This window comes from Episyrphus balteatus, chromosome 4, assembly GCF_945859705.1.
Source record: "Episyrphus balteatus chromosome 4, idEpiBalt1.1, whole genome shotgun sequence".
NCBI lineage: Eukaryota > Metazoa > Arthropoda > Insecta > Diptera > Syrphidae > Episyrphus > Episyrphus balteatus.
Window position 1 is genome coordinate 45,626,945 of NC_079137.1, and position 20,029 is coordinate 45,646,973.

The window sequence follows — 20,029 nt, forward strand, 5'->3', positions numbered from 1 at the left end:
TGAAATTTATTTTTTTAAAAACAAATTTTTGGAAAAATAATTTTCTAAGACAAGCCCCATTCTCTCTGGGGATTTTTTAGTACATCTGATTGCCGAAAAAAATAAAATTCTGTAGCGCTAGAAACTATCGGTGTCACTTCTATATATAATTATTCAATGGTTCCATAGTAAAAATTATTCCCAAACAAAAAAATTGATGAATTTGTACTTTTAACTACGATTTCCATGGTATATTCTTCCATTTATACTGAATTTTGGGGAATAAATGTTGTACTTTTTTTTTAGATTTGGGTCAGTTTTACATCTATATCTTCGTGCAGTTGACTAAATTTTTAAAAATATGTTCTTTAAACGTTCTATGTAAGGGTTTTATGTTTTTGTAACTGACTGTATCAAGTTATGCATTCGTAATAAAGAGTTGAGTTAACAATCAGGGGCCCTATTTTGTAAAACGATTATCGTTGAAACTACTTCGATTTTGATGGAAAAATGAAAATTGTAATTTTTTAAGCAAGGTTTTATCTTTTTATGAAAAAAACAAAGTTTTTTTTATTTTTAAATCAAATTTTCGAAAACGAGGATTTGATTTTTTTTAAATGTTGATTAAAATCATACAAAATGGTATACCAAAAAAAAATAACGACTAACGATTTTTTTTTTCTAAAAATGCATCTCAATAAATGAAAGCTATTTTAATGAATTACCATCTTAATAAAAATTTCGAGAAAAAAATATCCACTGGTAATTAGAAATTAATTCAATTAATGGCGGTGGAATTGGGGCTTGGACAAGTCCAACTCAAGAAGAATTTGTTATGTTTCGTCTTTGGAACCCCATATATTAAGACCTGAGTCTGTAACCGATTTTTAATTTAAATTATACTTCATGTAAACAGTCTCCGATTCATATGAAATTAGACAAATTTCGGCAACGAAGGATACATCGCTAAAGTCGATTGGCGTTTTGATAAGCCCATCCCAATGCTATGTTATGTCCATTTTAGCTACTTGGTATTCCTTGGAACAGAATATACCTTTGCACTTTTATCGCTTCGGGGTTATACGAATATGGTCAAAAGGATTTTTAGTTTTAAAGCGGTGGGAAATGCTTTTTAAAAATTGCCAGGTTTTTAGAAAGTCGAACAGAATAAAGGAATCGTTCCAAGGAACAAGCGGTGCAAGGATTCAGGAATGAAAATTATTCATGTATGGTTCCAAACATATTTTTTTCCTTCGGAAAGTTCTAATCTATTGAATCTCAACGTCAACAGTTTATATAAATCTTAACTTTTTATTATTATTTTTATTTTTAAGTTAGCTCGTTGATCTTGACTTGATTTAATGCCTTTTGCTTGAAATATCCGCGAGGTATCCGTCGGAGCGGAAAATTCTCCGATTTCATACGAATTTTGCTTCGAGTTGCGCTTCCGACAGGTAAAAACTCTCCGATTCGTTGGAATTAGGACAAATTTCCGCTCCGCAGGATACCTCGCTAGGACCGAGTAATTGCTTTCGAAACCAAATATATAGAACATTCGTATCTTCTTTCAAAGCTTTCTGATTTTTGAATACTTGATTTTGGCGCTAATATGGACCATGGTATTTAAATTTTGATAGTTGACCTTTCATATCTTAAAACCCCTCTACTGATTGAGGTCATCCAAAAATAGACTTATAAAATAAAAAAAAGAACAATTTCGTCCAGAGAAAGTTTTATTATTTTCTTCTTCAAGAATTACAGAAATAATTCAATAGAAACTAAAAAATTCTACTCTTTTTTTATATATATAAAACGATACCCTTCTTATTATTTGTTGTTGTTTATGTAGTAAGTTGCTGTTGTGTTGGTTTATTTAAACTTCTATATTCTTAGCTTTATTCTAATGAATCAATTTCTGTGCCTTGGCCAATTCGAGTTGAGCAGCTGAAACATTTTGAAGACCATCTTTGACAACATTTAAATTTTCCTTCCACGCTTGCAATAAATCACGCAATTGTTCCCACTGCGAGAATCCAAATGTCCTGTGCATTGTGCTGGAAATGTGAACTTTTTTGTTGGCCTGATCTAAACGAGCTCGCACCAGTTTAGTTTTGAGAACTTCAATGATGAAAGGTTCAACTTCATCTTCAGGGATTTGCAATTCCTTGGTTAATTGTTCAAATGTCATTTCGGAATTACTCTCAGCCAATTGCATAAAAGTCAACAAACGCATTTTCTTCATATTTTGTTCGTGGTTGAGGCCCTGGGAAGTCACAAACTCTTTGTGGTTCTCGTAGAATTGAATGTACGAAGGAAGTTTATCCACAACGAAAATGGATAAAAGATCATGAATCAAATCACCCTCAAGGAAACGAACTGGTTTCAATGAAAGCAATGGATCCAATAGGAAAGTGTTGGGATCAGCGAGAGCAGTGACAATGCACTTCATCGCGTCTTCACGGGCAACGCAAGCATTGTCAGCGGTGTAGGTGCCTAAAAGTTCAATCATTACCTTAGCCGATAGTTCAATGTTGGTGTCTTTAAGAACGTCGTGGAGTAGGCGATACAGCTTTTGCATTTGTTCGCTTGATGGTGGACAATTGACAAATTGGGCTTTCAGTTGATCGACTCCGGTGAAAACCTCAAGAACTTGGTCACATTGCTTTGCCACTTGCACCAGATGATAGTAGACATGGTAACGGAGTGGTGAGCTTGTGTCAAGGTTGTTGAACAATCGCCAGAGTGATTGCAGACACACTTTAGCCAGCGGTACGTCAGGTGCTTTGGTCATCTTCTCGCAATAAGCCAAAACGATGTTTTCTCCTCGATCCAAGGAAATCTATTAATAATAATTAGCTTTTTGACAAACATTTTAATCAAATTGAGAACTTACAGTAATCATAATGGACACAATACTGTTCAAAATGCCATCGATTTGTGATGGTTCGCCATCCTTGAAGCAAACATCACAAACTCCAATAATTTTATGCAAATCATCTTCAATGCCTTTGGAAGATTTCTCGGAGGAGATTTCAGCTCCAAGTTTTTTGAAATATTTCCTCAATTCTTGGACCTTTAAGAAAATTAAATTTTTAGAAGGTATACAAAAATAATGCAAGAAGCTACTCCAAACATAACCTAGAAATTTAGTTTACTTGGATTTATTTGACGGATTTTTATGTTTTTTGGGAAATATTTTTAAAGAATTATATTTACCTGTTCGTCCAAAGATAAATCTATAAAAACCGGGACAGAATTCATATTTTTTTCTTATTAATTGTTTAAAAAATTATTTGCAAAAAGATGAACCAGCACACGTCGCTTTTTTTGACAATTTTAAAAGGAGGTGTCAATGGGGGAAAGAGATGAATATGTTGCATATGAAATTAATGTTTTTTGGGAAGAGTTCAGAAAACGGATTTTCTCTTGTTTTTATATTTTGGGTTGAAACACAATGGAGCGTATTTATAATTGTTTTTAAGTCTCTGGTTTAACTTGAATCATCGTTTCAAGGTCCATATATGTAAAAATATTCAAACCCATGCTTAAAACAAACTAAATTACAGCTAGTCCGGTGAAATCAACAAATTAAATTACTGAACGAAGGCGGAACCACGTTTATACAACTGGCCTTTAAGCAGCGTCCACATAATATTGATTTGTGATGATCAACATCTTCCCAACACCAATAACGACCGACCACAAAAAATGCTGCTGACATACATACCTTTTTTTTTGTATGAAAAAATTTCAAACCTATCGGTGATGTTTTATGTCGTAGATCATCGTAGGTGTGGGACAGGCTTTAAATCAATTGTCAGGTATTATCATTCAACCAATTTTTAAGGCTTGGCCACGTCATAGTCTAGTATCATTGCAAAAGTGTAAAATCTTACAACACTACAACAACAAAATATATGCATTACAATTTTTCAACAGTCTAGCACTTTAGCTATACCCTAACCCTATTGCAACATAAAAATACAATGGAGTAAATTTTTTTTGACAAATGGCAGCTCGCCGTCGAGTCAGTTTATCTTTTTTATTCTGTTTATAGCCACTTTTTTGTTTCTTTTGATGTAAACTAATTTCTGAAAATTAATTAACCCAAACAAAACAAAGAATTAAACTATAAAAAAATGTAAAGGAAAAGAAGAAGCATCGGTAGAGGGACAACTCCATAAAAAAATGAAGTTAAGCTGATATAAATAATATCATGGATTTCATTCATGCTGCAATATTCACTATAGATAAGAAGAGGTGCGTTCACGATCTATTGTAAAAAAATAAAATTTTAAATTTTTACTAGGCCTGTTGCACCAGATCGTGAATACCCCTTAGAGAATATAATATATGGAGTGCTTGTTCCAATACCTAATACATTGTAACGCCATATGCATGGATAGGGGTCGCTGCCTTCGTTTTTCAGTGCGAGTCCGGTTCCGCAGCTGTAAATAAACACGCTTGTTGATGACAGGCATCAAATGAAAATAAAATGGAGGCATGCACTCATCGAAAAACTTAAAGAAACTAGAGCCCCCTATAAAAGCTTCACGGAACTAACAGCACAAGCACTCCATATTATATCCTCTAAGGAATACCCCTAATATCTCTTCTCTTCATTTTCCCAAATTTAAATCAAGATAAAAACTTGGCCCAATAATTTTGTGAGTGACTGTGTTTTTTTTATTTGACAGCAGATTTTATGTTTTAATCAGCTGTTCAAAGTCAAAGTGGTAGAAGATGAAGTCAGAAGCTACTGTCAATTGTTGTTGTTTTCTTTGTATTTTCGACAAGTTTTCATCTGTCGAGTGCGGTTGCGAGCGCTGTTCCCCTCCGTTTTCATCCGACGATCCGACAATTCGCTGCCTCAAAACTATAATGTTCTATGTTTCAAAAAAATGTTTCGAGAAAATCGACTACAAAGTTTGGAGTATCTGAATTTCACTCTTTATTTATGTGTTTTTGCATGAAAATAGTAAATCAACTACCGTAGGTGGATAATCTATCGATTCAAATGCTAAAATTTCTTTTTTCATGCTGGAAATCTGTTTTATTAACGTTTTTCTGTTTTGACATAGAACATTTATTTGATTTCCTTGCATTTCTAGTTGATTTTTTTGTTCTATGTTCGACATACAACATTATAGTATTGAGTACGGTATATGAAAATAACCAACTTACAGTCAAAACAAACAATATTTTTGGAGTAATTATATTGCTTTTTAAACTTTTTGTTGTTTTTTTTTTATTAAAAAACATAAATTCAATGAAGTGCATCATGCCCAAACAAGTTGAAAGATTTCAAATTAGTATTTACCAAGAAATAAGCAAAAAAATATAATTACGCAGCAATTATTTAAATAAACATTCAAGTGAATCTTACTTACAAACTATTGCTGATTATTGTCAGTAACTATTTCAAAAAAGCCATAATCGACCTGCCGCATGACCTTTCAATATTGCTTTAAAAGATTTTATTTTGGAGTTCGGCAGCTAATTTTTAAATGTAAAATGTTCTATGTAACTTAAAAGTAGTAATTTTTGTATGGGGTTCAAATGAGGCAAATTGTTCTATGTCAACTAAGAACTTTATAGTACTGAGTATAAGCCCTTATATCCGAAAATTGCATATTTGTTTTGGCCATAAATATTGTATTAAGCCAAAAATAAAATTTTTGTGGACACAGTCTTGTAGCCATTGAAAAGACGAAAATTTTGATATAAAAAAGTAATTTTTTCCCATTTCTTCGACATAGAACATTATAGTTTTGAGGCAGCGAATTATAGTTCTGATTGTGTTTCTGCTTTAATAATTTCGTTGCGATAACTTCCATTGTGTATTGTGTTTACGCCTTAATATTCATCGACTCTCGATCGATACTCGTTCGAAAATTTTTGGAAATGTCAATTTTTCACCCTAACCTCAACAAAACAAAAAATCCGGTTCCAATTAAACAAATTGCCGAAAATTAAAATCCAAGAAAATTAACAATATTTAAATAAAGAATGCGTACAAAAACAGATCCCTCTCATGTTGTCAATTTGTCCGAACAAATTTATGGCTTTGAAATTTGTGGCAATGATTTTGCATTCAATTTAGTTTGTGTTGCTGTTGCAAAAAAAATCATCCTCGGTCTTTTGCGATTTCCAGTGAGTTTGTTAAACAACTATCCTTAAAAAAATTGTATTCTTGTAATTATAAATTTAGGAAGAAACTGAAACAGAAATCTTTGGTTGGGAACGTTTGAAAGACATCTATCATGAATCCCGATGCCATGCAATTGCATTCGCGCCAAAAACTTCACTCGCAGTCGTACCCAAAGTTGTCACTCTCTGTGCAGCTGGAGCTGACTTCAATTTACGTATCTTCAGAACAGATTTGGACCAAAATGATACTGTTCAAATTTTAAAAGGTATGTCATTTCCATAAATTGCACTTAACTATTAGTACAGGTAAAATAGTGCATAAAATCAACAAATAAAAAAAAATTATCCTAAAAGTTTTACCAAGGATAAAAAACAGGTCCGTAGACAGGGGGGGCAATGCCCTACCTTTAACTTAAAATGCCCTACCTTTAATATGCTCTACCTTCAAAAATGCCCTTCTTATAAAAATGCTTAAAAACTCCCTGCCTTAAAAATGCCCTATCCTACGAAAATGGCTTACTTTCTTAAATGATGTAGTTTAAAAAATGCCCTAACTTCAAAAATGCCCCATTTATAAAATATCCGACCTGCAAAAAAGCTCTTGCTTTAAAAATGCCCTTCTTATAAAGATGCCCTAGCTTAAAAATTGCTCTAGCTTCAAAAATTCCCTGTCTCAAAAATGTCCTACCTTCAAAATGCCTTATCAAAATGTCCTACCTTCAAAAATGTTATAGCTTTTTAAATGCCCTATCTTAAAAAATGCCTCACTTATGAAATGTCGGACTTTCAAAAATTATAAAAATATATGAAAATTTCAGACCTTTAAAAATATCTTACCTTTAAAAATACCCTACTTAAAAGTATGCCGAAATATTTCTTCTTCATTATATTATAACAAGCCAAACAACTGAAAAAAATATCGGAAGTTTTTGAAAGAAGGGGACAGAATTTTTTTTTAAAACCTATACATTAAGCATAATCTCGAAAACAGTCAAGAAAACGTTTTATTTTTGCATTTTCAACGTTAATATTTCAAAAAAGAACAAAGTAAATATTATATATATTACTTCTGATTCGAGTTTGTTTACTTATGTCGTTTTCGATTGGACGTCCAGAAGCGTCCGGAAGCATTCAGAAGCCTTCTGATACCGTTTTATTGGCATGAAAATGACAGCCAAAACGCTTCTCAGAAGAGAAATTCTCTTCTCGATTTCAAATCAGAATCGAATCAAGAAGCACTTATACATTTATACTTACATGTCAAAGAAAAACTCAATCATTGTTTTTTTCTGTTTTCCATTCAATTTTTTTTTGTTTTCTGCAATTAATTTGATAATTTATTTTCAAACAAATAAATTATGCCTTTAAAATATTTTCCAAAAGGAATTTCCCATTAATTCGTTAAAAATTAGGTACAATTTTCTTTAAATATTAATTTTTTTTTCAAGTCGTATGCCATGTTTGACATTTTAATTTTCAAAGAAAAACAAACACAAACACAAAAAAACAGAATTGAGTGGAAGCGATTCAAACTGTTTTATTGGATTTCAGAATGAGTGAATCCTTGAGTGATTCCAATCGAAAACGACATTAGTGATTTTTATTGGACGTAAGTTTTGTACGGCTTCTTGAACATAGTAAAACAGCATACTTCAATATACCCCCAAATTTTACCGTTGTCGATTTTAAATTGATTTGAGTATAAAAAGAAGGCATTAAGACCAATTCTAAAATGTATAACAAATGTGGTTTTGATTTTTAAAGAAAACCTAGACTTTGTAAGACCAAGAATTTAAAAAATAATGTCACAGTGAAACTATCATAAACCTATCGAGCATACCTTCTTTTCTGTTTATGAAGGACCTCAGAGAATGCCAGAGAATGGCTGGTCATGTATTTTTGGCGTTTCAAAAAAAAAAAAAAAAATGAACTGAGTCAGTCGATTTCATTGAAGTCCTTCGCGTGTTTGTTAAAAGAAACAATAGAAAAATTTAATTTTAAGGAATATTAATAACATTTTATCACATTTTTTTACTTTGTAATTTTTAATTTATTTGAAGTTTGAAGAAACAATAACGGCCAATTTCTTGACATAAGTCCTAAGTCAGCTTAGTACCCGGTCTAGCTAGACCAGGTACTAGCACTAGTACTCGGTCCTAAGGAAAAGTTAGGACCCGAGCATTTCTTCACAAATATAGGACCTGATCTAAATTCACAACGCAGTCCTAAAAATTAATACGTATAAAACTGGTCTAACTGTCATTCTGACAATATTTTGATGTTTGAAATATTTTATTTTGATATTTCAGCAGGTTAAACCAAATGAAAAATATACAAAAAACAGTAAATTAATGAAATTATCATTAAAATAATTTTTAAAAAATATTGTGAAGATTGAGAAGAAACCAAGATAAATTCTATTAAGAACTGTCACAATCAAGAATGCAGATAATGTCTGGATCGTATACAAAAGTGTCGGCAAGACTGGTAACTAGTTCACCAACGAATATAGGTTGGGTATTGCCTGGGAAAGTCGCCGACCGCAAAAGAAAATAATTTTAAAATAAGTAATAAAAAAGACGTTTACTATGCGGATGTTTGCTCATAATTTATATTCATATCTAAATAAAAATAACGTTTTTGAAAAACTGCAGCTTTATTTATATTTATACTTAACCATGGTTTTCCTATCAGAAATGCAGTGCCAACGATTTTTTTTTTCATAATTATTTATTCAAAAATTGCTTTGCTATTGCAATTTTTCACGGCAGATGAACGTATTTGTCGTTATTATTCATGAATTATATCTAATGCAAAAAATCGGCTATTATGTTTTTGGTAAATAAAAAAAAAAAAACATCCAAATTATTAAAATCAATAGAAACACACTTGTCAAGTGCAACAACACCCAAGAAATTAAGAAATCTGCCAGATATCTCTTAAAAATAATTAAATCCATTGCTTTGATTGAAGTACTAACCGCTAGACTACCGATTTTTAGGTCCTAATAAATACCGAGTCCTAACTAATACTCGGTACCAATTTGACAGTACTAAGGCTTAGGACTTTTGTGAAGAAATCACTTGGTACCGATCTGAGTACTAACGATTGGTATAATAACCCGGTACTAGTCGATTTTGAGGAGCTGGCTAGGACCAGGTCCTAACTAGTACTCGGTCCTAAATTGACAGTTTTAGGACCTAGTACTTGGGTGAAGAAATGAGTTGGTACTGATTTGAGTACTAACTTTAGGACTAGGACTGGTATTAGCGTTAGGACTCTGTGAAGAAATCGGCCGTAAAATATTTAAACCTGAATACATTTATGTTTTGTACTTAACCATTTTGACCCTTTCCCAAATCAGATCAAATAAAAAATTAACAATGCCCTCCCATGGCCCTACCTTTAATTTAACTCTGGCTACGGACTTGTTCCAAAAGTTTATAAAAAATTTAGCTAAAAGTATGTTTTTTTCCATGAGACAGTAAAATCTGTAATAAATTGGTCCCAAAAAGCCAATAATTAGTTTTATTTTTGGTTTCGATGACAAATTGAATAATTATATTAAATTCTTAGACGTTTTACACGAATTATTTTCTTTTTGGGACCAGGACCAGATTTTACTGTCTCTTTTTTTAATGAAAACTCTTTATTCTTGCTTTCTATCCCTAATACAACGTTTTTACCAAATTTCATTAAGGTGGCCCATCATTTTCTATTTCACTCAAAAAAAACACCCTTTTAACCATGCTATTCTTGTAGACACTTTAGATTCTTGTTTCTAATCTCAAAGTTAACATAATTACTGAATTTCAATAGGGTACCACTTTTACTTTTTCCAATATGCTCACATTTTCTCTACACCTAAAAAAAAATACCCTTTCACATGAAAAAAATGTAAAGACTTATTTTATTCGTGATTCCCATGGGAAAGACAACATTTTTAATAAATTTCGTAAAGGTACTTTTTATACAATAAATTTTATCGGACTTATCGTGGATTTTCCTTATTTTCCAAAAAATAAAACACCTTTTCACCTAAAATATTTGTATAAGCTTCTTAGATTCAACGTTTCTGTTAAAAATGAAACATTTGTAACAATAATATTTGTGGTACTAATTCTTAAAAAAAATACACCCTTTCACTCAAGATAATTTTGTAGACTCTATAGATTCTTAGTTCTTATAACAAGCAATACTTTTTCACCAAGAGTTTGAAAAATTAACAAAATTTATGTCAGTTGTTATGATGCCTTTCTCACACATAACTCAACCCATCAAAAAAACACCCTTTCACCAAAGAACTTTATGAATCCTTTACCCCTGGTTTGTCTAAAACCTTCATCCCAAATTTTTTTCAGTGTATCATATTTTTTTACATGGATTTTGAATATATTTTACAGAGCACCCTTGTTTTTAATCGGCAATAACTTTTCCTAGAGACTTTATTTTTATGTCATTAGATTCAGCATCAAAAAATACTTAAAATATATTCAACAAAAAAATTTTCAGTATAATTTTGACCTTCATTCCTTTCCTCTTGCCCGCGAAAAAACACCCTTCCACCCAACTTTTTTTTATAGACTTTTTTTGTCCTTGGTTCTAATCCCAAAAGCAAACTTTTTACCAATTTTCAAACTTTTTGTATTATTTATTTAATTTTGATCATTTCAATTCAAAAAGGTCACACAAATTATGTAAATGATATTGCATGGGAGCATGATGAAGAGTTTCTTGCCTCCGTGAGTGACGATCATTCATGCAAGATATGGAGTTCAGCTCATAATTTCGAAACTGTTACAACATTCTGTCTTTCATCGGCTGGCATGTCAGTTCGTTGGCATCCCGATGAACCAGGCAAAGTGTTGGTAGCCGAAAAGAAGGGAATCATTCATTTGTACAATGTTCGATCACAACAAGCTATTATGTCTTTGGAATCACCGAAAGTTCCTTTGATGAGTGCCGATTGGTCGTTGCACAATCGCCTGTTTGTGACAGCGTTAGCTGGAGGAGATGTCATCACTTGGGACCTCCGACGGACATGGTTAGTTTTATATTCTTTTCTAGAGTCACTTAACTGAAGAGAATTTATTTCAGTGGACCAGCTGATGTAAAACAAATCCATGAAGATGGAGGTCGTGTCGTGAGATTTTCACCAAACAGCGAAGTAGTCTATGCCAGTATTGGTCGACCTGACATCACTCTGAAAGTATACACTGCCAAATCAACAGTTCCACTTATTGAATCATCACTTAAACTATTTGGTGGATTGTCGTGGCATCATCGATTGCCTTATGTTGCAGCAGCTTATGATAGGAAGTTGTGTTTCTGGAAAGTACAGATTAAGTAGAACTTTGTCTTTTTTTGTCATTATTTGTTTGAATAAGTATTTTCTAAAAATAAAAAAAATTGTTATAATAAATTAAATCAAATCAATAGAAGTGTATCAACATTAGTTTAACGAGCTAGACGTCACGGATATTAATGTGTTCTTAGCAACCAATTTGTTAAAATTTATAATTTGTACTGGTGAAGCGAGAGAAACGATAGGTTTAAGGTATATTTTTAAAATATACCTCATAAGAAGCTAATGGTCTTATTTACAGATTATAAGGTACATCCACTTGGGCGTATACGTAACCTATTTTTCCTTTTTTTAATGAAATGCAAATGGTTCTTAACGATCACAGAGTTAAAAAAATGTATTGCTTAGGTGATATAATGTGATAATTATGTGATTGGGGACGGTAAACACATTTTTTATTTGGACAGTTGATTTTGAAAAAGAAACAAGACAACACACAAATTATATTATGTACATATTTCATTATTTGAATGTATTCGAACACTAAAACAAAATTTTTTTAACACTATGTACCTGTATTTTGATACCAAATAATACTAGTGTTTTTTTTTTTTTTAAACATACACCGGTTTAAAATGCATAAACCAAAAACTGAAGAAAAGACCGAAAATTTCTCGGTTTCCAAATAGTATTAGCACACATCTTTCTAAGCTGCAAAATTGGTTTTCGTATATGTATATTTCAGTCACATCAAGTCCAGTCCCATTGAAAATATAAACATTCGTTTTTCATTTATTATTAAATTATTTATAGATATATTACAGTCAACTAAAGTTATATTTTCGTACTCGGTGTTAATGCATCCCAGCGCGTGCGGTATCTGGGGGGGAAAGAGGCGTGGGAATATAAAAAAAAAAAAAAATTATTGTTCACATATGTTTTTACGAGTATATTTTGGGTATTTTAGAATTTGGCTACGAATTTGTTTTAGTTAGTGGTACGAATTTAGTTTTTGGTTTTGTTGAAAGGGGGCCCTCGAGGTGTTTTTAGAGGTACCTCAAATCATTATTCTACTACAAATATTTTATTAAACTCTTTTGCTTTCTGATTTGGATAGGAACTTATACCAAATTTTATCAAACTTTTAATCTTATAAAAAAAAAAATTAAAAAAATACTACACTTGGCTCTCAGAAAAAAGTATAAATTAAATAAAAAATTAAAAAGTATCTTTTTATTGAAACATTTGATATAAAACTGGAATAATAAAATTTGAAGAAAATCGGAGCAAAATATGAAGTTTTTTTTACAAAAATAAAAGAGTTTTTGTCAAAAAAAAGTTTCAAATATTAGTTTTATTGATGGAATATCTTTTACAAATTTTTATTCTACTAAAAGAACATTTATTTTATCTATAAACGCCGATATAAACCAATAAATACCAAATATATGATGGGTCTTTTTGTTGATTTCTAGCTTAAAACAGAAAACTTCAGAGGCCAAAATCTTTCTTAACTGAGACAACTTTGAAATACTAAAGACGCCATCGTGTTCAGCATACTAGAATTATCTTTAGTAGATAGGAGCGCCATCTGTCGGTTTTTTGAACTAGCAAAATTTTTATAATTCAAATTTTGGTATTTATTTGTTTGAATAATTTGTTGCGAGAAAAAAACCAAATATCAAATATTTGATTATGTTATGAAGCAATCAAATCAGGTCACACACTATATCGAAAATATTTCATATAATAAATCGTTTAACAAAATCTTGTAGTAAGTAAATAAACAATTGATTGGTATTAAAGGTAATCCCTTAGTTTTAATAGAGTAAGAGATAACTATAACCGATTGCATCAATGAACAAAATGAATTTTCCAAGGAATCATTACTATATCAATCATATGGATAAACGAAAACCCCAAAGTATCTGACTAACTTGTAAATATCAAAAAAAGGTACTAATAATATTCATATCATCAAGTTTAAGTTGATAACAATTATCTGTCTATACAACATTTAGCACATTTTGTTTTGCTTTTCTATTTGATAAAACGTTTTGCATGTTATCCTCGAAATTATGATAAGATTTAGTCAAATTTAGGACGTAATCGAAATAACATCGGTTTTTAATTTTCTGTGCAGTATTGAATTAAAAAAAATTTATTTCTATAATGGAATGCATAATAGTACTAAACAACTCTCAACATCAATGTACTTGGAGACGTACCGAACCAGGTCGTAATGTTTTCGCAATGTACTCGCTTATAATTCCTATGCTTGCACTATTCGGTTGTATGGCAAACTCTTTGAACGCAATTGTTTTTCTGCGCCCCCGCCTGGAACCTTCGGTTTTTACCTATCTGGCAGTATTATCCTGGGTGGATAGCTTATGTTGTATAGTAATTCTTCTAACATGCTTGTCGCGAAGTTTATGTTTGAATTCATTGACTATGACGTATTTTGATTTGAACCTGCAATCTGCATTATTTGGCACATTAACTGGAGCTGCAAATTGGATTCTAGCCGCTCTCACAATGGATCGCATTGTTTATTTGTGCCATCGATTGCCGCAAACCCCACCAAGATTTTGTACTCGTTTAGTAGCAAGGACTATTGTTTTTGGAATAATTTTGTTGTCAGCAATTTTGAATTCGCCATATTTTTTTGTGTTTGCAACTCAAATAGATGGGTCATTCTATGTAACGAATTTTTACAAATCAAAGTAAGTAAGAAGTTGTGTCCTACACAGGGTTGCAAAAAATCATTAGCCCACAATTTTAAACGATTACTAAGCCATAAAGCGGACTGATTTTTAACTTAGTAACTTACTAAATGGCTTTAGCAATTTACTAAATCGTTAAAAATTTTGCGCTATTTTTTTTTTGTAAATGCATTTGTTTTCTATTATAACTTAAAAAAATATTAATTGCAAATACAAAATTGATTTAAATGAACTAAAAAAAATATTTATTGCAACTGAAAAATATTTGCATTAAAAAAAAATAAAGTTAATTAATTAAGTAAATTGCTAAAGCCAATTTAGTATAATTTACTAAGCCAAAAAGCGGACTGATTTTTAACTTAGTAACTTACTAAATGGCTTTAGCAATTTACTAAATCGTTAAAAATTTTGCGCTATTTTTTTTGTAAATGCATTTGTTTTCTATTATAACTTAAAAAAATATTAATTGCAAATACAAAATTTTTGCATTAAAAAAATATTTATTGCAACCGAAAAATATTTGCATTGAATATAAAATTTTTATTGCAAATACCTACTAAATTTTCTGAGATTAAAAAGAGAATATCAATTGCAACATTTTTGCATTAAAAAAATATTTATTGCAATTGAAAAAAAATTGCATTAAAAAAAAATATTTAATTTTAAGATATTTGCATTAAAAAAAATATTTACTCAAAATAAAAAAAAATGGCATTAAAAAAAATGTTATTGCAACTGAAAAATATGTGGATTGAAAGTAAAATTTTTATTGCAAATTAAAATATTTTGCATTAAAAAAAATCTATTGCAAAAAAAATTTTTTTGCACTGAAAAAAAAAACCAAACTAAATATTTTTTTAATATTTGTCTAATTTCTAAAAATTTTGGCATTAATTTTTTTTCAGTGCATACAATTTTTTACATTTTTTTTAACCCTTAACTGATGTGGTGGGTCCAGGGGACCCACGCCTTTTTTAAAAATTAAAAAAAAAACCGTTGCGACTGAATTTTAAAGTGGAACTTTTATTTTGAAAACAAGTTTTCCCATTTTTTTTATTTTCTTAACTGGTTTGGAAAATGTTATATTTGAAATTTTTATAAAGAAATTTGTAAAAATATTTAATTTTGTATTTTGTGTTATCATTTAAAAATACCTGGGTCCACTGGACCTACGACTTTAGATACGTCAGTAAATTTCACCACATCAGTTAAGGGTTAATGCATCATATTTTCAATTGCAATAAAAATTTTACTTTCAATGCAAATATTATTCAGATGCAATAAATATTTTTTTAATGCAATTTTTTTTTATTTGCATATTTTTTCAATGCAACTTTTTTTTTCATTAAATAGTTTTTTTTTAATGCAAATATTTTTCAATTGGAATACAAATTTTTTTCAGTTGCAATAAATATTTTTTCTAAGGAAATTTTTTTATTTGCGTTTTTTTCAATTGATATTTTTACAGCCCTGGTCCTACAGTGCTATTTTGTTGTTTGAGAAACCAAATTACATATTTGTATTACTTTTTCCTTTGTTTTTAAAGGACCTACAAAATTTACAATTGGTTTTCATTTACTGTGCTTTGCATCATTCCGGGCCTATTTCTACTGATTGGAAATATTTCTCTAATAATATTATTTCGAAAGATGGTTAAGAAGCCCAAATCTTGTGTTCCATCTAGAACGGTTTTTCAGGGAACACGTAAACGTCAAGAGGTAAGTTAATTGTAACTCAAATATTTTTGTCCTATAAGCTTTCTAAATTTTTATTATAATTTTACTTTACAGCTCCAACTGAAACTCACAATAACTATTGTTATTGTTGTTTTTCTTTATCTAACTGGTGAGTTACCAGCTCACATAACATCTCGAAAAAATGCCGTAAATTTATTATTCAACGGAGATATAACAAAAATTAACTTTGAAAAAGTCGAAAAATTTGAATGTTTTTTTCTAACCTTAAATGCACTACAATTAAGTTTTAATATAATTGTATATGCTGTAATTAATCCAGTTTTTATGGATGAATTTTTCGTTTTTCTACGCCAAATGTCTGATTTTGTTTATCTTATATTGGGATATAGTGCTATGCGTAAATGTTTTAAGAAGGTTAGAAATCGAAATGAGACCACGAATGATGGGAGTTTGGAAAATCATCAAGCTTCAATTTCATATTGCAATGAAATATTTATAATTGAGGGAGTGAATCATAATTTGGAGATGCTAGAAATGGAAATACACGAAGAGAACAAGAATATTGGACTTAGAAAGACAAATTCATGCATGGATTTGAAATTTCTTGGACTTGGTTCAGAGGAGTGGTTTGAATGTGGAAGGGTTCTTCAAAGGCATTCGTTGTCTTGTTGAGTTGTTTTTTTTTTTCTTTAACTTTCAGCTAATTTATTTAAAATAAAGAACTATGTGTAGGTATATTAATTGAAAATTGTTTCATTTGTTTTTAATGATTTCCATTGGTAAATATTGGTAAATTAGCATATTGTGCATATTTAAGTACACTCATTTATATTTTTATACCTATACAAGAAGTTTAAGTGGGAACTTGTATTCAGTGGCGTATCCAGAAACAAATTTGGAGGGGGCTGGAAAATTTTTCCAAAATGTTTTATATGGCGAATGTACGAATTTTTTTTCTTTTTTTCCGACTTCCAAAAAGGAGGAGGTTTCCAATTCGTGTGTTTTTTTTTATGTTTGTTACCTCATAACTTTGGATTGAGTGAACCAATTTCGTTCGTGAGTGAACGATCGTTCTTTTTGTATTGGAAAGTTGCTGCAATGTGGCCCCATTTCAACTTCGTTCAGTTCTGTCCATATAAACTATTAAAAAAAAAACATAAAACCTAGTTTTGATCCATGGAAGTAGGTTTTGTTTTTTGATAAGAATGATTATTTTTATTCATCTTTGATCGAGAGAAAAGCACTGTGCTGCGGTACTGAAAGTGGTATAGTAGCATTTAACTGCTCTCGACTTCGTACTACTGTCTCCTCCTTTCACATTCAAAATAGTGTTTTCTTCAAAGTTCTTGTGTTCCAAACACTTTACACAAACAACGAAGTGTTGAGTAATCTTAAAAAAAAAACACTGTATTTCTTTAGAACCTTGCTTACAGATTTATTCCTTCTTTGTCCAAAAATTGCAGATTCATTGAAAAAGGCACCAACTTCACGAACAGAAACTAAGTGAATTGAATTCGATCAAAAAAAAATTTAAATGAATGAAAAAATACAGACTACCTTATTTCACTTTCGGCAAGTTAATGGTTAAAAAAGTGAAATGCAAAACTAGTTTTTAATGAAATTCTTTTTGATTTTTAATCCGAAATAATATACTTTTTCATAATGTGTTCCGTTTTTAAAATATAAAAAATTTTTATTTCCAATATCTTTGAGAAAAATATTATTTTTTTAAAAAAGTAAATATACTCAAGACAAAAAAATACGGCGTGATTGCATTAGAAGCCTTGCAAAATTTAACGGTGATGTAATTCGACGTCAAAATACCAAAAATATTATTTGAAGAATTCTGAATTAGAATTTTGGAAAAATTTATCCCAACCTTCAACGTCAACTATGGAACTTACTCAAAAAAACACAAACAACCATTTCAGAATTTGGAGGGGGCTCCATCATTTGAGCTGCCTCTAAATCTGTAAGATTTACGAACAAGTTTAAGTTAATCATGTAGATTATGATGAAATTAGTTAAATAATAACGTGATTTTGGAGGCCCCCCCCTCAATACGCCACTGCTTGTATTGGCTATTCTATTTCAAACATTTCAACATCACTATAAAAGGTGATTCACCAAAGTAGTGTGACAAAAAGCTAAATCGATTCTTGGGTTAAGACAAGAAAAATCGTATAGGAGGAGGGAGGGTCTCCAACTTTTCCCTTCCATTTAGCTGGAAGGTGCAGTTTCGAAAACTTGAATTAGCTTGGAAACAAAATTAATGAAAATCAACGGCTACAATTACTTACTTAGAAATAGTTTACAAAAATTATTTTCTTACTAAAATTTTGAAAAAATTTTTAAACTATTATCCTTATACAACTAAATTTTGAAAACAAAATTGGTACATACTAACAATTTTGAAAAAAAAGTTCGAAATTTCTTTTTTTCAAAATGTTCAATTTGAAAAAAAAAATGTTTCTTACAATAGCTCCATTTTAAAACAAATTAAAAGAAAAAAATATTGGTTTTAAAAAAGTTATAACTCGGCATTGTAAGTATAATCTCTTGATTTTTTATAATTTTTTCTAATATAATTTTACTTTTTTAGAAAACTGCCCCTAGATTTTTGGCACATGCTGGTGAATCACATTGTTTTTCACCAAAAATACGTTGTAGAGTATACTTATATTTTACAGATGATAACCGACATTTTTTTTTTTGATAGATTTATTTAAGATTTGGTGTAAAATAAATTCTTTCACTCCATCAAATATGGAAATTTTCAGCATTCAGATACGGTATTCGCTGGTAGTGGCTTTTTTTCTGGTTTAGATTATAAATGCACGGGACTACTTTTGATTGTTTGAAAAGTGGGATTTTTGATACTGATTGTTTTTTGTTCACAATTGATATAAAAACATTGGCGATTTTTGTTTTCATATTTTGTATGTTATAACTTTTTTTTTATTTGGGTAATACGATTCAAACTGCTTTGGTAGAGGCATGTTTTTTGTTAAACCAAATTCATTCCAAAAAATTCTTCATACTAATCCGTGTATTTCATTTCATGAAGCTATAGGGTGTTTTTTTTTCTATTAAACCAACTTTTTATTGGAGTCTTAATCTCTATAGGAACTAGATTTAGCAATATCTATTTTTCTAGGGAGGTTATTGATGTCACTAAACAAACTATTTGTAAGTCACTGTGGCGTATACGTAACATTTTTTTTTACGGAAATACTTACAAAATTTAATATGAAGCCTCAATCGCTGACTAAATAATCCAATAAATTTATAAGATTATGATTATTATCTCTAAAATGATCTTCATGAGTGGTATTTTAAAATTGGGTGAATCGCATGCCAGGTCGTCGTATATTCTGCATTTACGATTAATTCTGGACTTATTAGTGAACATAACTCATATCAATTGGTGAACTTCCCAACTAATATTGCGATTGAGCACATTGAAGTTGTGGAGTGTTAATATATTTTTAGTCGGGAGTGTATTGGAAAACCATCATTAATTAAATAAAACATCATATTATTTAAAAGAGAAATAGAGTTTATATTTTTCAATTTATATATAATAGATACTATATATATATTTTATATAATTAAATAGATTTCCTAAGAGTACGATGTCGTTTTAAAAATAACAAAACTAAATAAATGTTAACAATGTTTTTTTTTTTAGTTTTTATATATTCTTAAATTTTACTTTATCTTAAATAGATAAATTGTTTAAAGTTTTTAAGGTTTTTTATGTTTGTTGTTTTTCTATAGATTATATTGATGGTTTATTTTAATTCTTTTTGTTTTGAAATTTAATTTTCATTCATCATTTAATTTATTAATTATAAATAAAATTGAATCACTTAAAAGTTTGTTTTTGGTTTTGTTGTTATCGTTTTTGTAAATACTACATCGATTAATTCAAAGAGATTTTTAATTTATAATCCAAAAAAAATTTAGACTTTTTCTATAAGTATATATATATATATTTTTTTATTTAGTAAATAGAGTATATAAATATTTTTTTTAGTTTTGTTTTCAAGTTTCAACCATATTTTTTTATCATTCTTATTAGTTAAGGTTTATAATTTTTTCTTCTGGAATTTCAACATATTTTATTTGTTTTTTTTTTTTTTTCTTTAACAAATTAAATATAAATTATTTAT

General features: G+C 29.9%; 3 protein-coding genes across 3 annotated transcripts; 2 read left to right on the forward strand and 1 right to left on the reverse strand.

Annotated features, from left to right (window-relative positions):
- Positions 1 to 1,694: 1,694 nt before the first annotated feature.
- On the reverse strand, positions 1,695 to 3,336 carry LOC129918328 (eukaryotic translation initiation factor 3 subunit M). Its single transcript, XM_055998805.1, has 3 exons — positions 3,196 to 3,336; positions 2,873 to 3,052; positions 1,695 to 2,818 (listed from the first exon to the last, which is right to left on the reverse strand). The coding sequence occupies exons 1-3, from the start codon at positions 3,238 to 3,240 to the stop codon at positions 1,880 to 1,882; spliced, it is 1,164 nt and encodes a 387-aa protein (XP_055854780.1). The 5' UTR covers positions 3,241 to 3,336; the 3' UTR covers positions 1,695 to 1,879.
- Positions 3,337 to 5,884: 2,548 nt separating this feature from the next.
- LOC129918330 (nucleoporin Nup37) lies at positions 5,885 to 11,571 on the forward strand. The gene is made up of 4 exons (XM_055998807.1): positions 5,885 to 6,132; positions 6,191 to 6,395; positions 10,813 to 11,173; positions 11,227 to 11,571. Exons 1-4 carry the CDS (start codon positions 5,989 to 5,991, stop codon positions 11,477 to 11,479), a joined length of 963 nt encoding a protein of 320 aa, XP_055854782.1. The 5' UTR covers positions 5,885 to 5,988; the 3' UTR covers positions 11,480 to 11,571.
- A 1,941-nt stretch (positions 11,572 to 13,512) lies between these two features.
- LOC129919232 (uncharacterized) lies at positions 13,513 to 16,526 on the forward strand. Its single transcript, XM_056000086.1, has 3 exons — positions 13,513 to 14,157; positions 15,704 to 15,875; positions 15,948 to 16,526. Exons 1-3 carry the CDS (start codon positions 13,607 to 13,609, stop codon positions 16,524 to 16,526), a joined length of 1,302 nt encoding a protein of 433 aa, XP_055856061.1. The 5' UTR covers positions 13,513 to 13,606.
- The last annotated feature ends 3,503 nt before the right edge of the window (positions 16,527 to 20,029 follow it).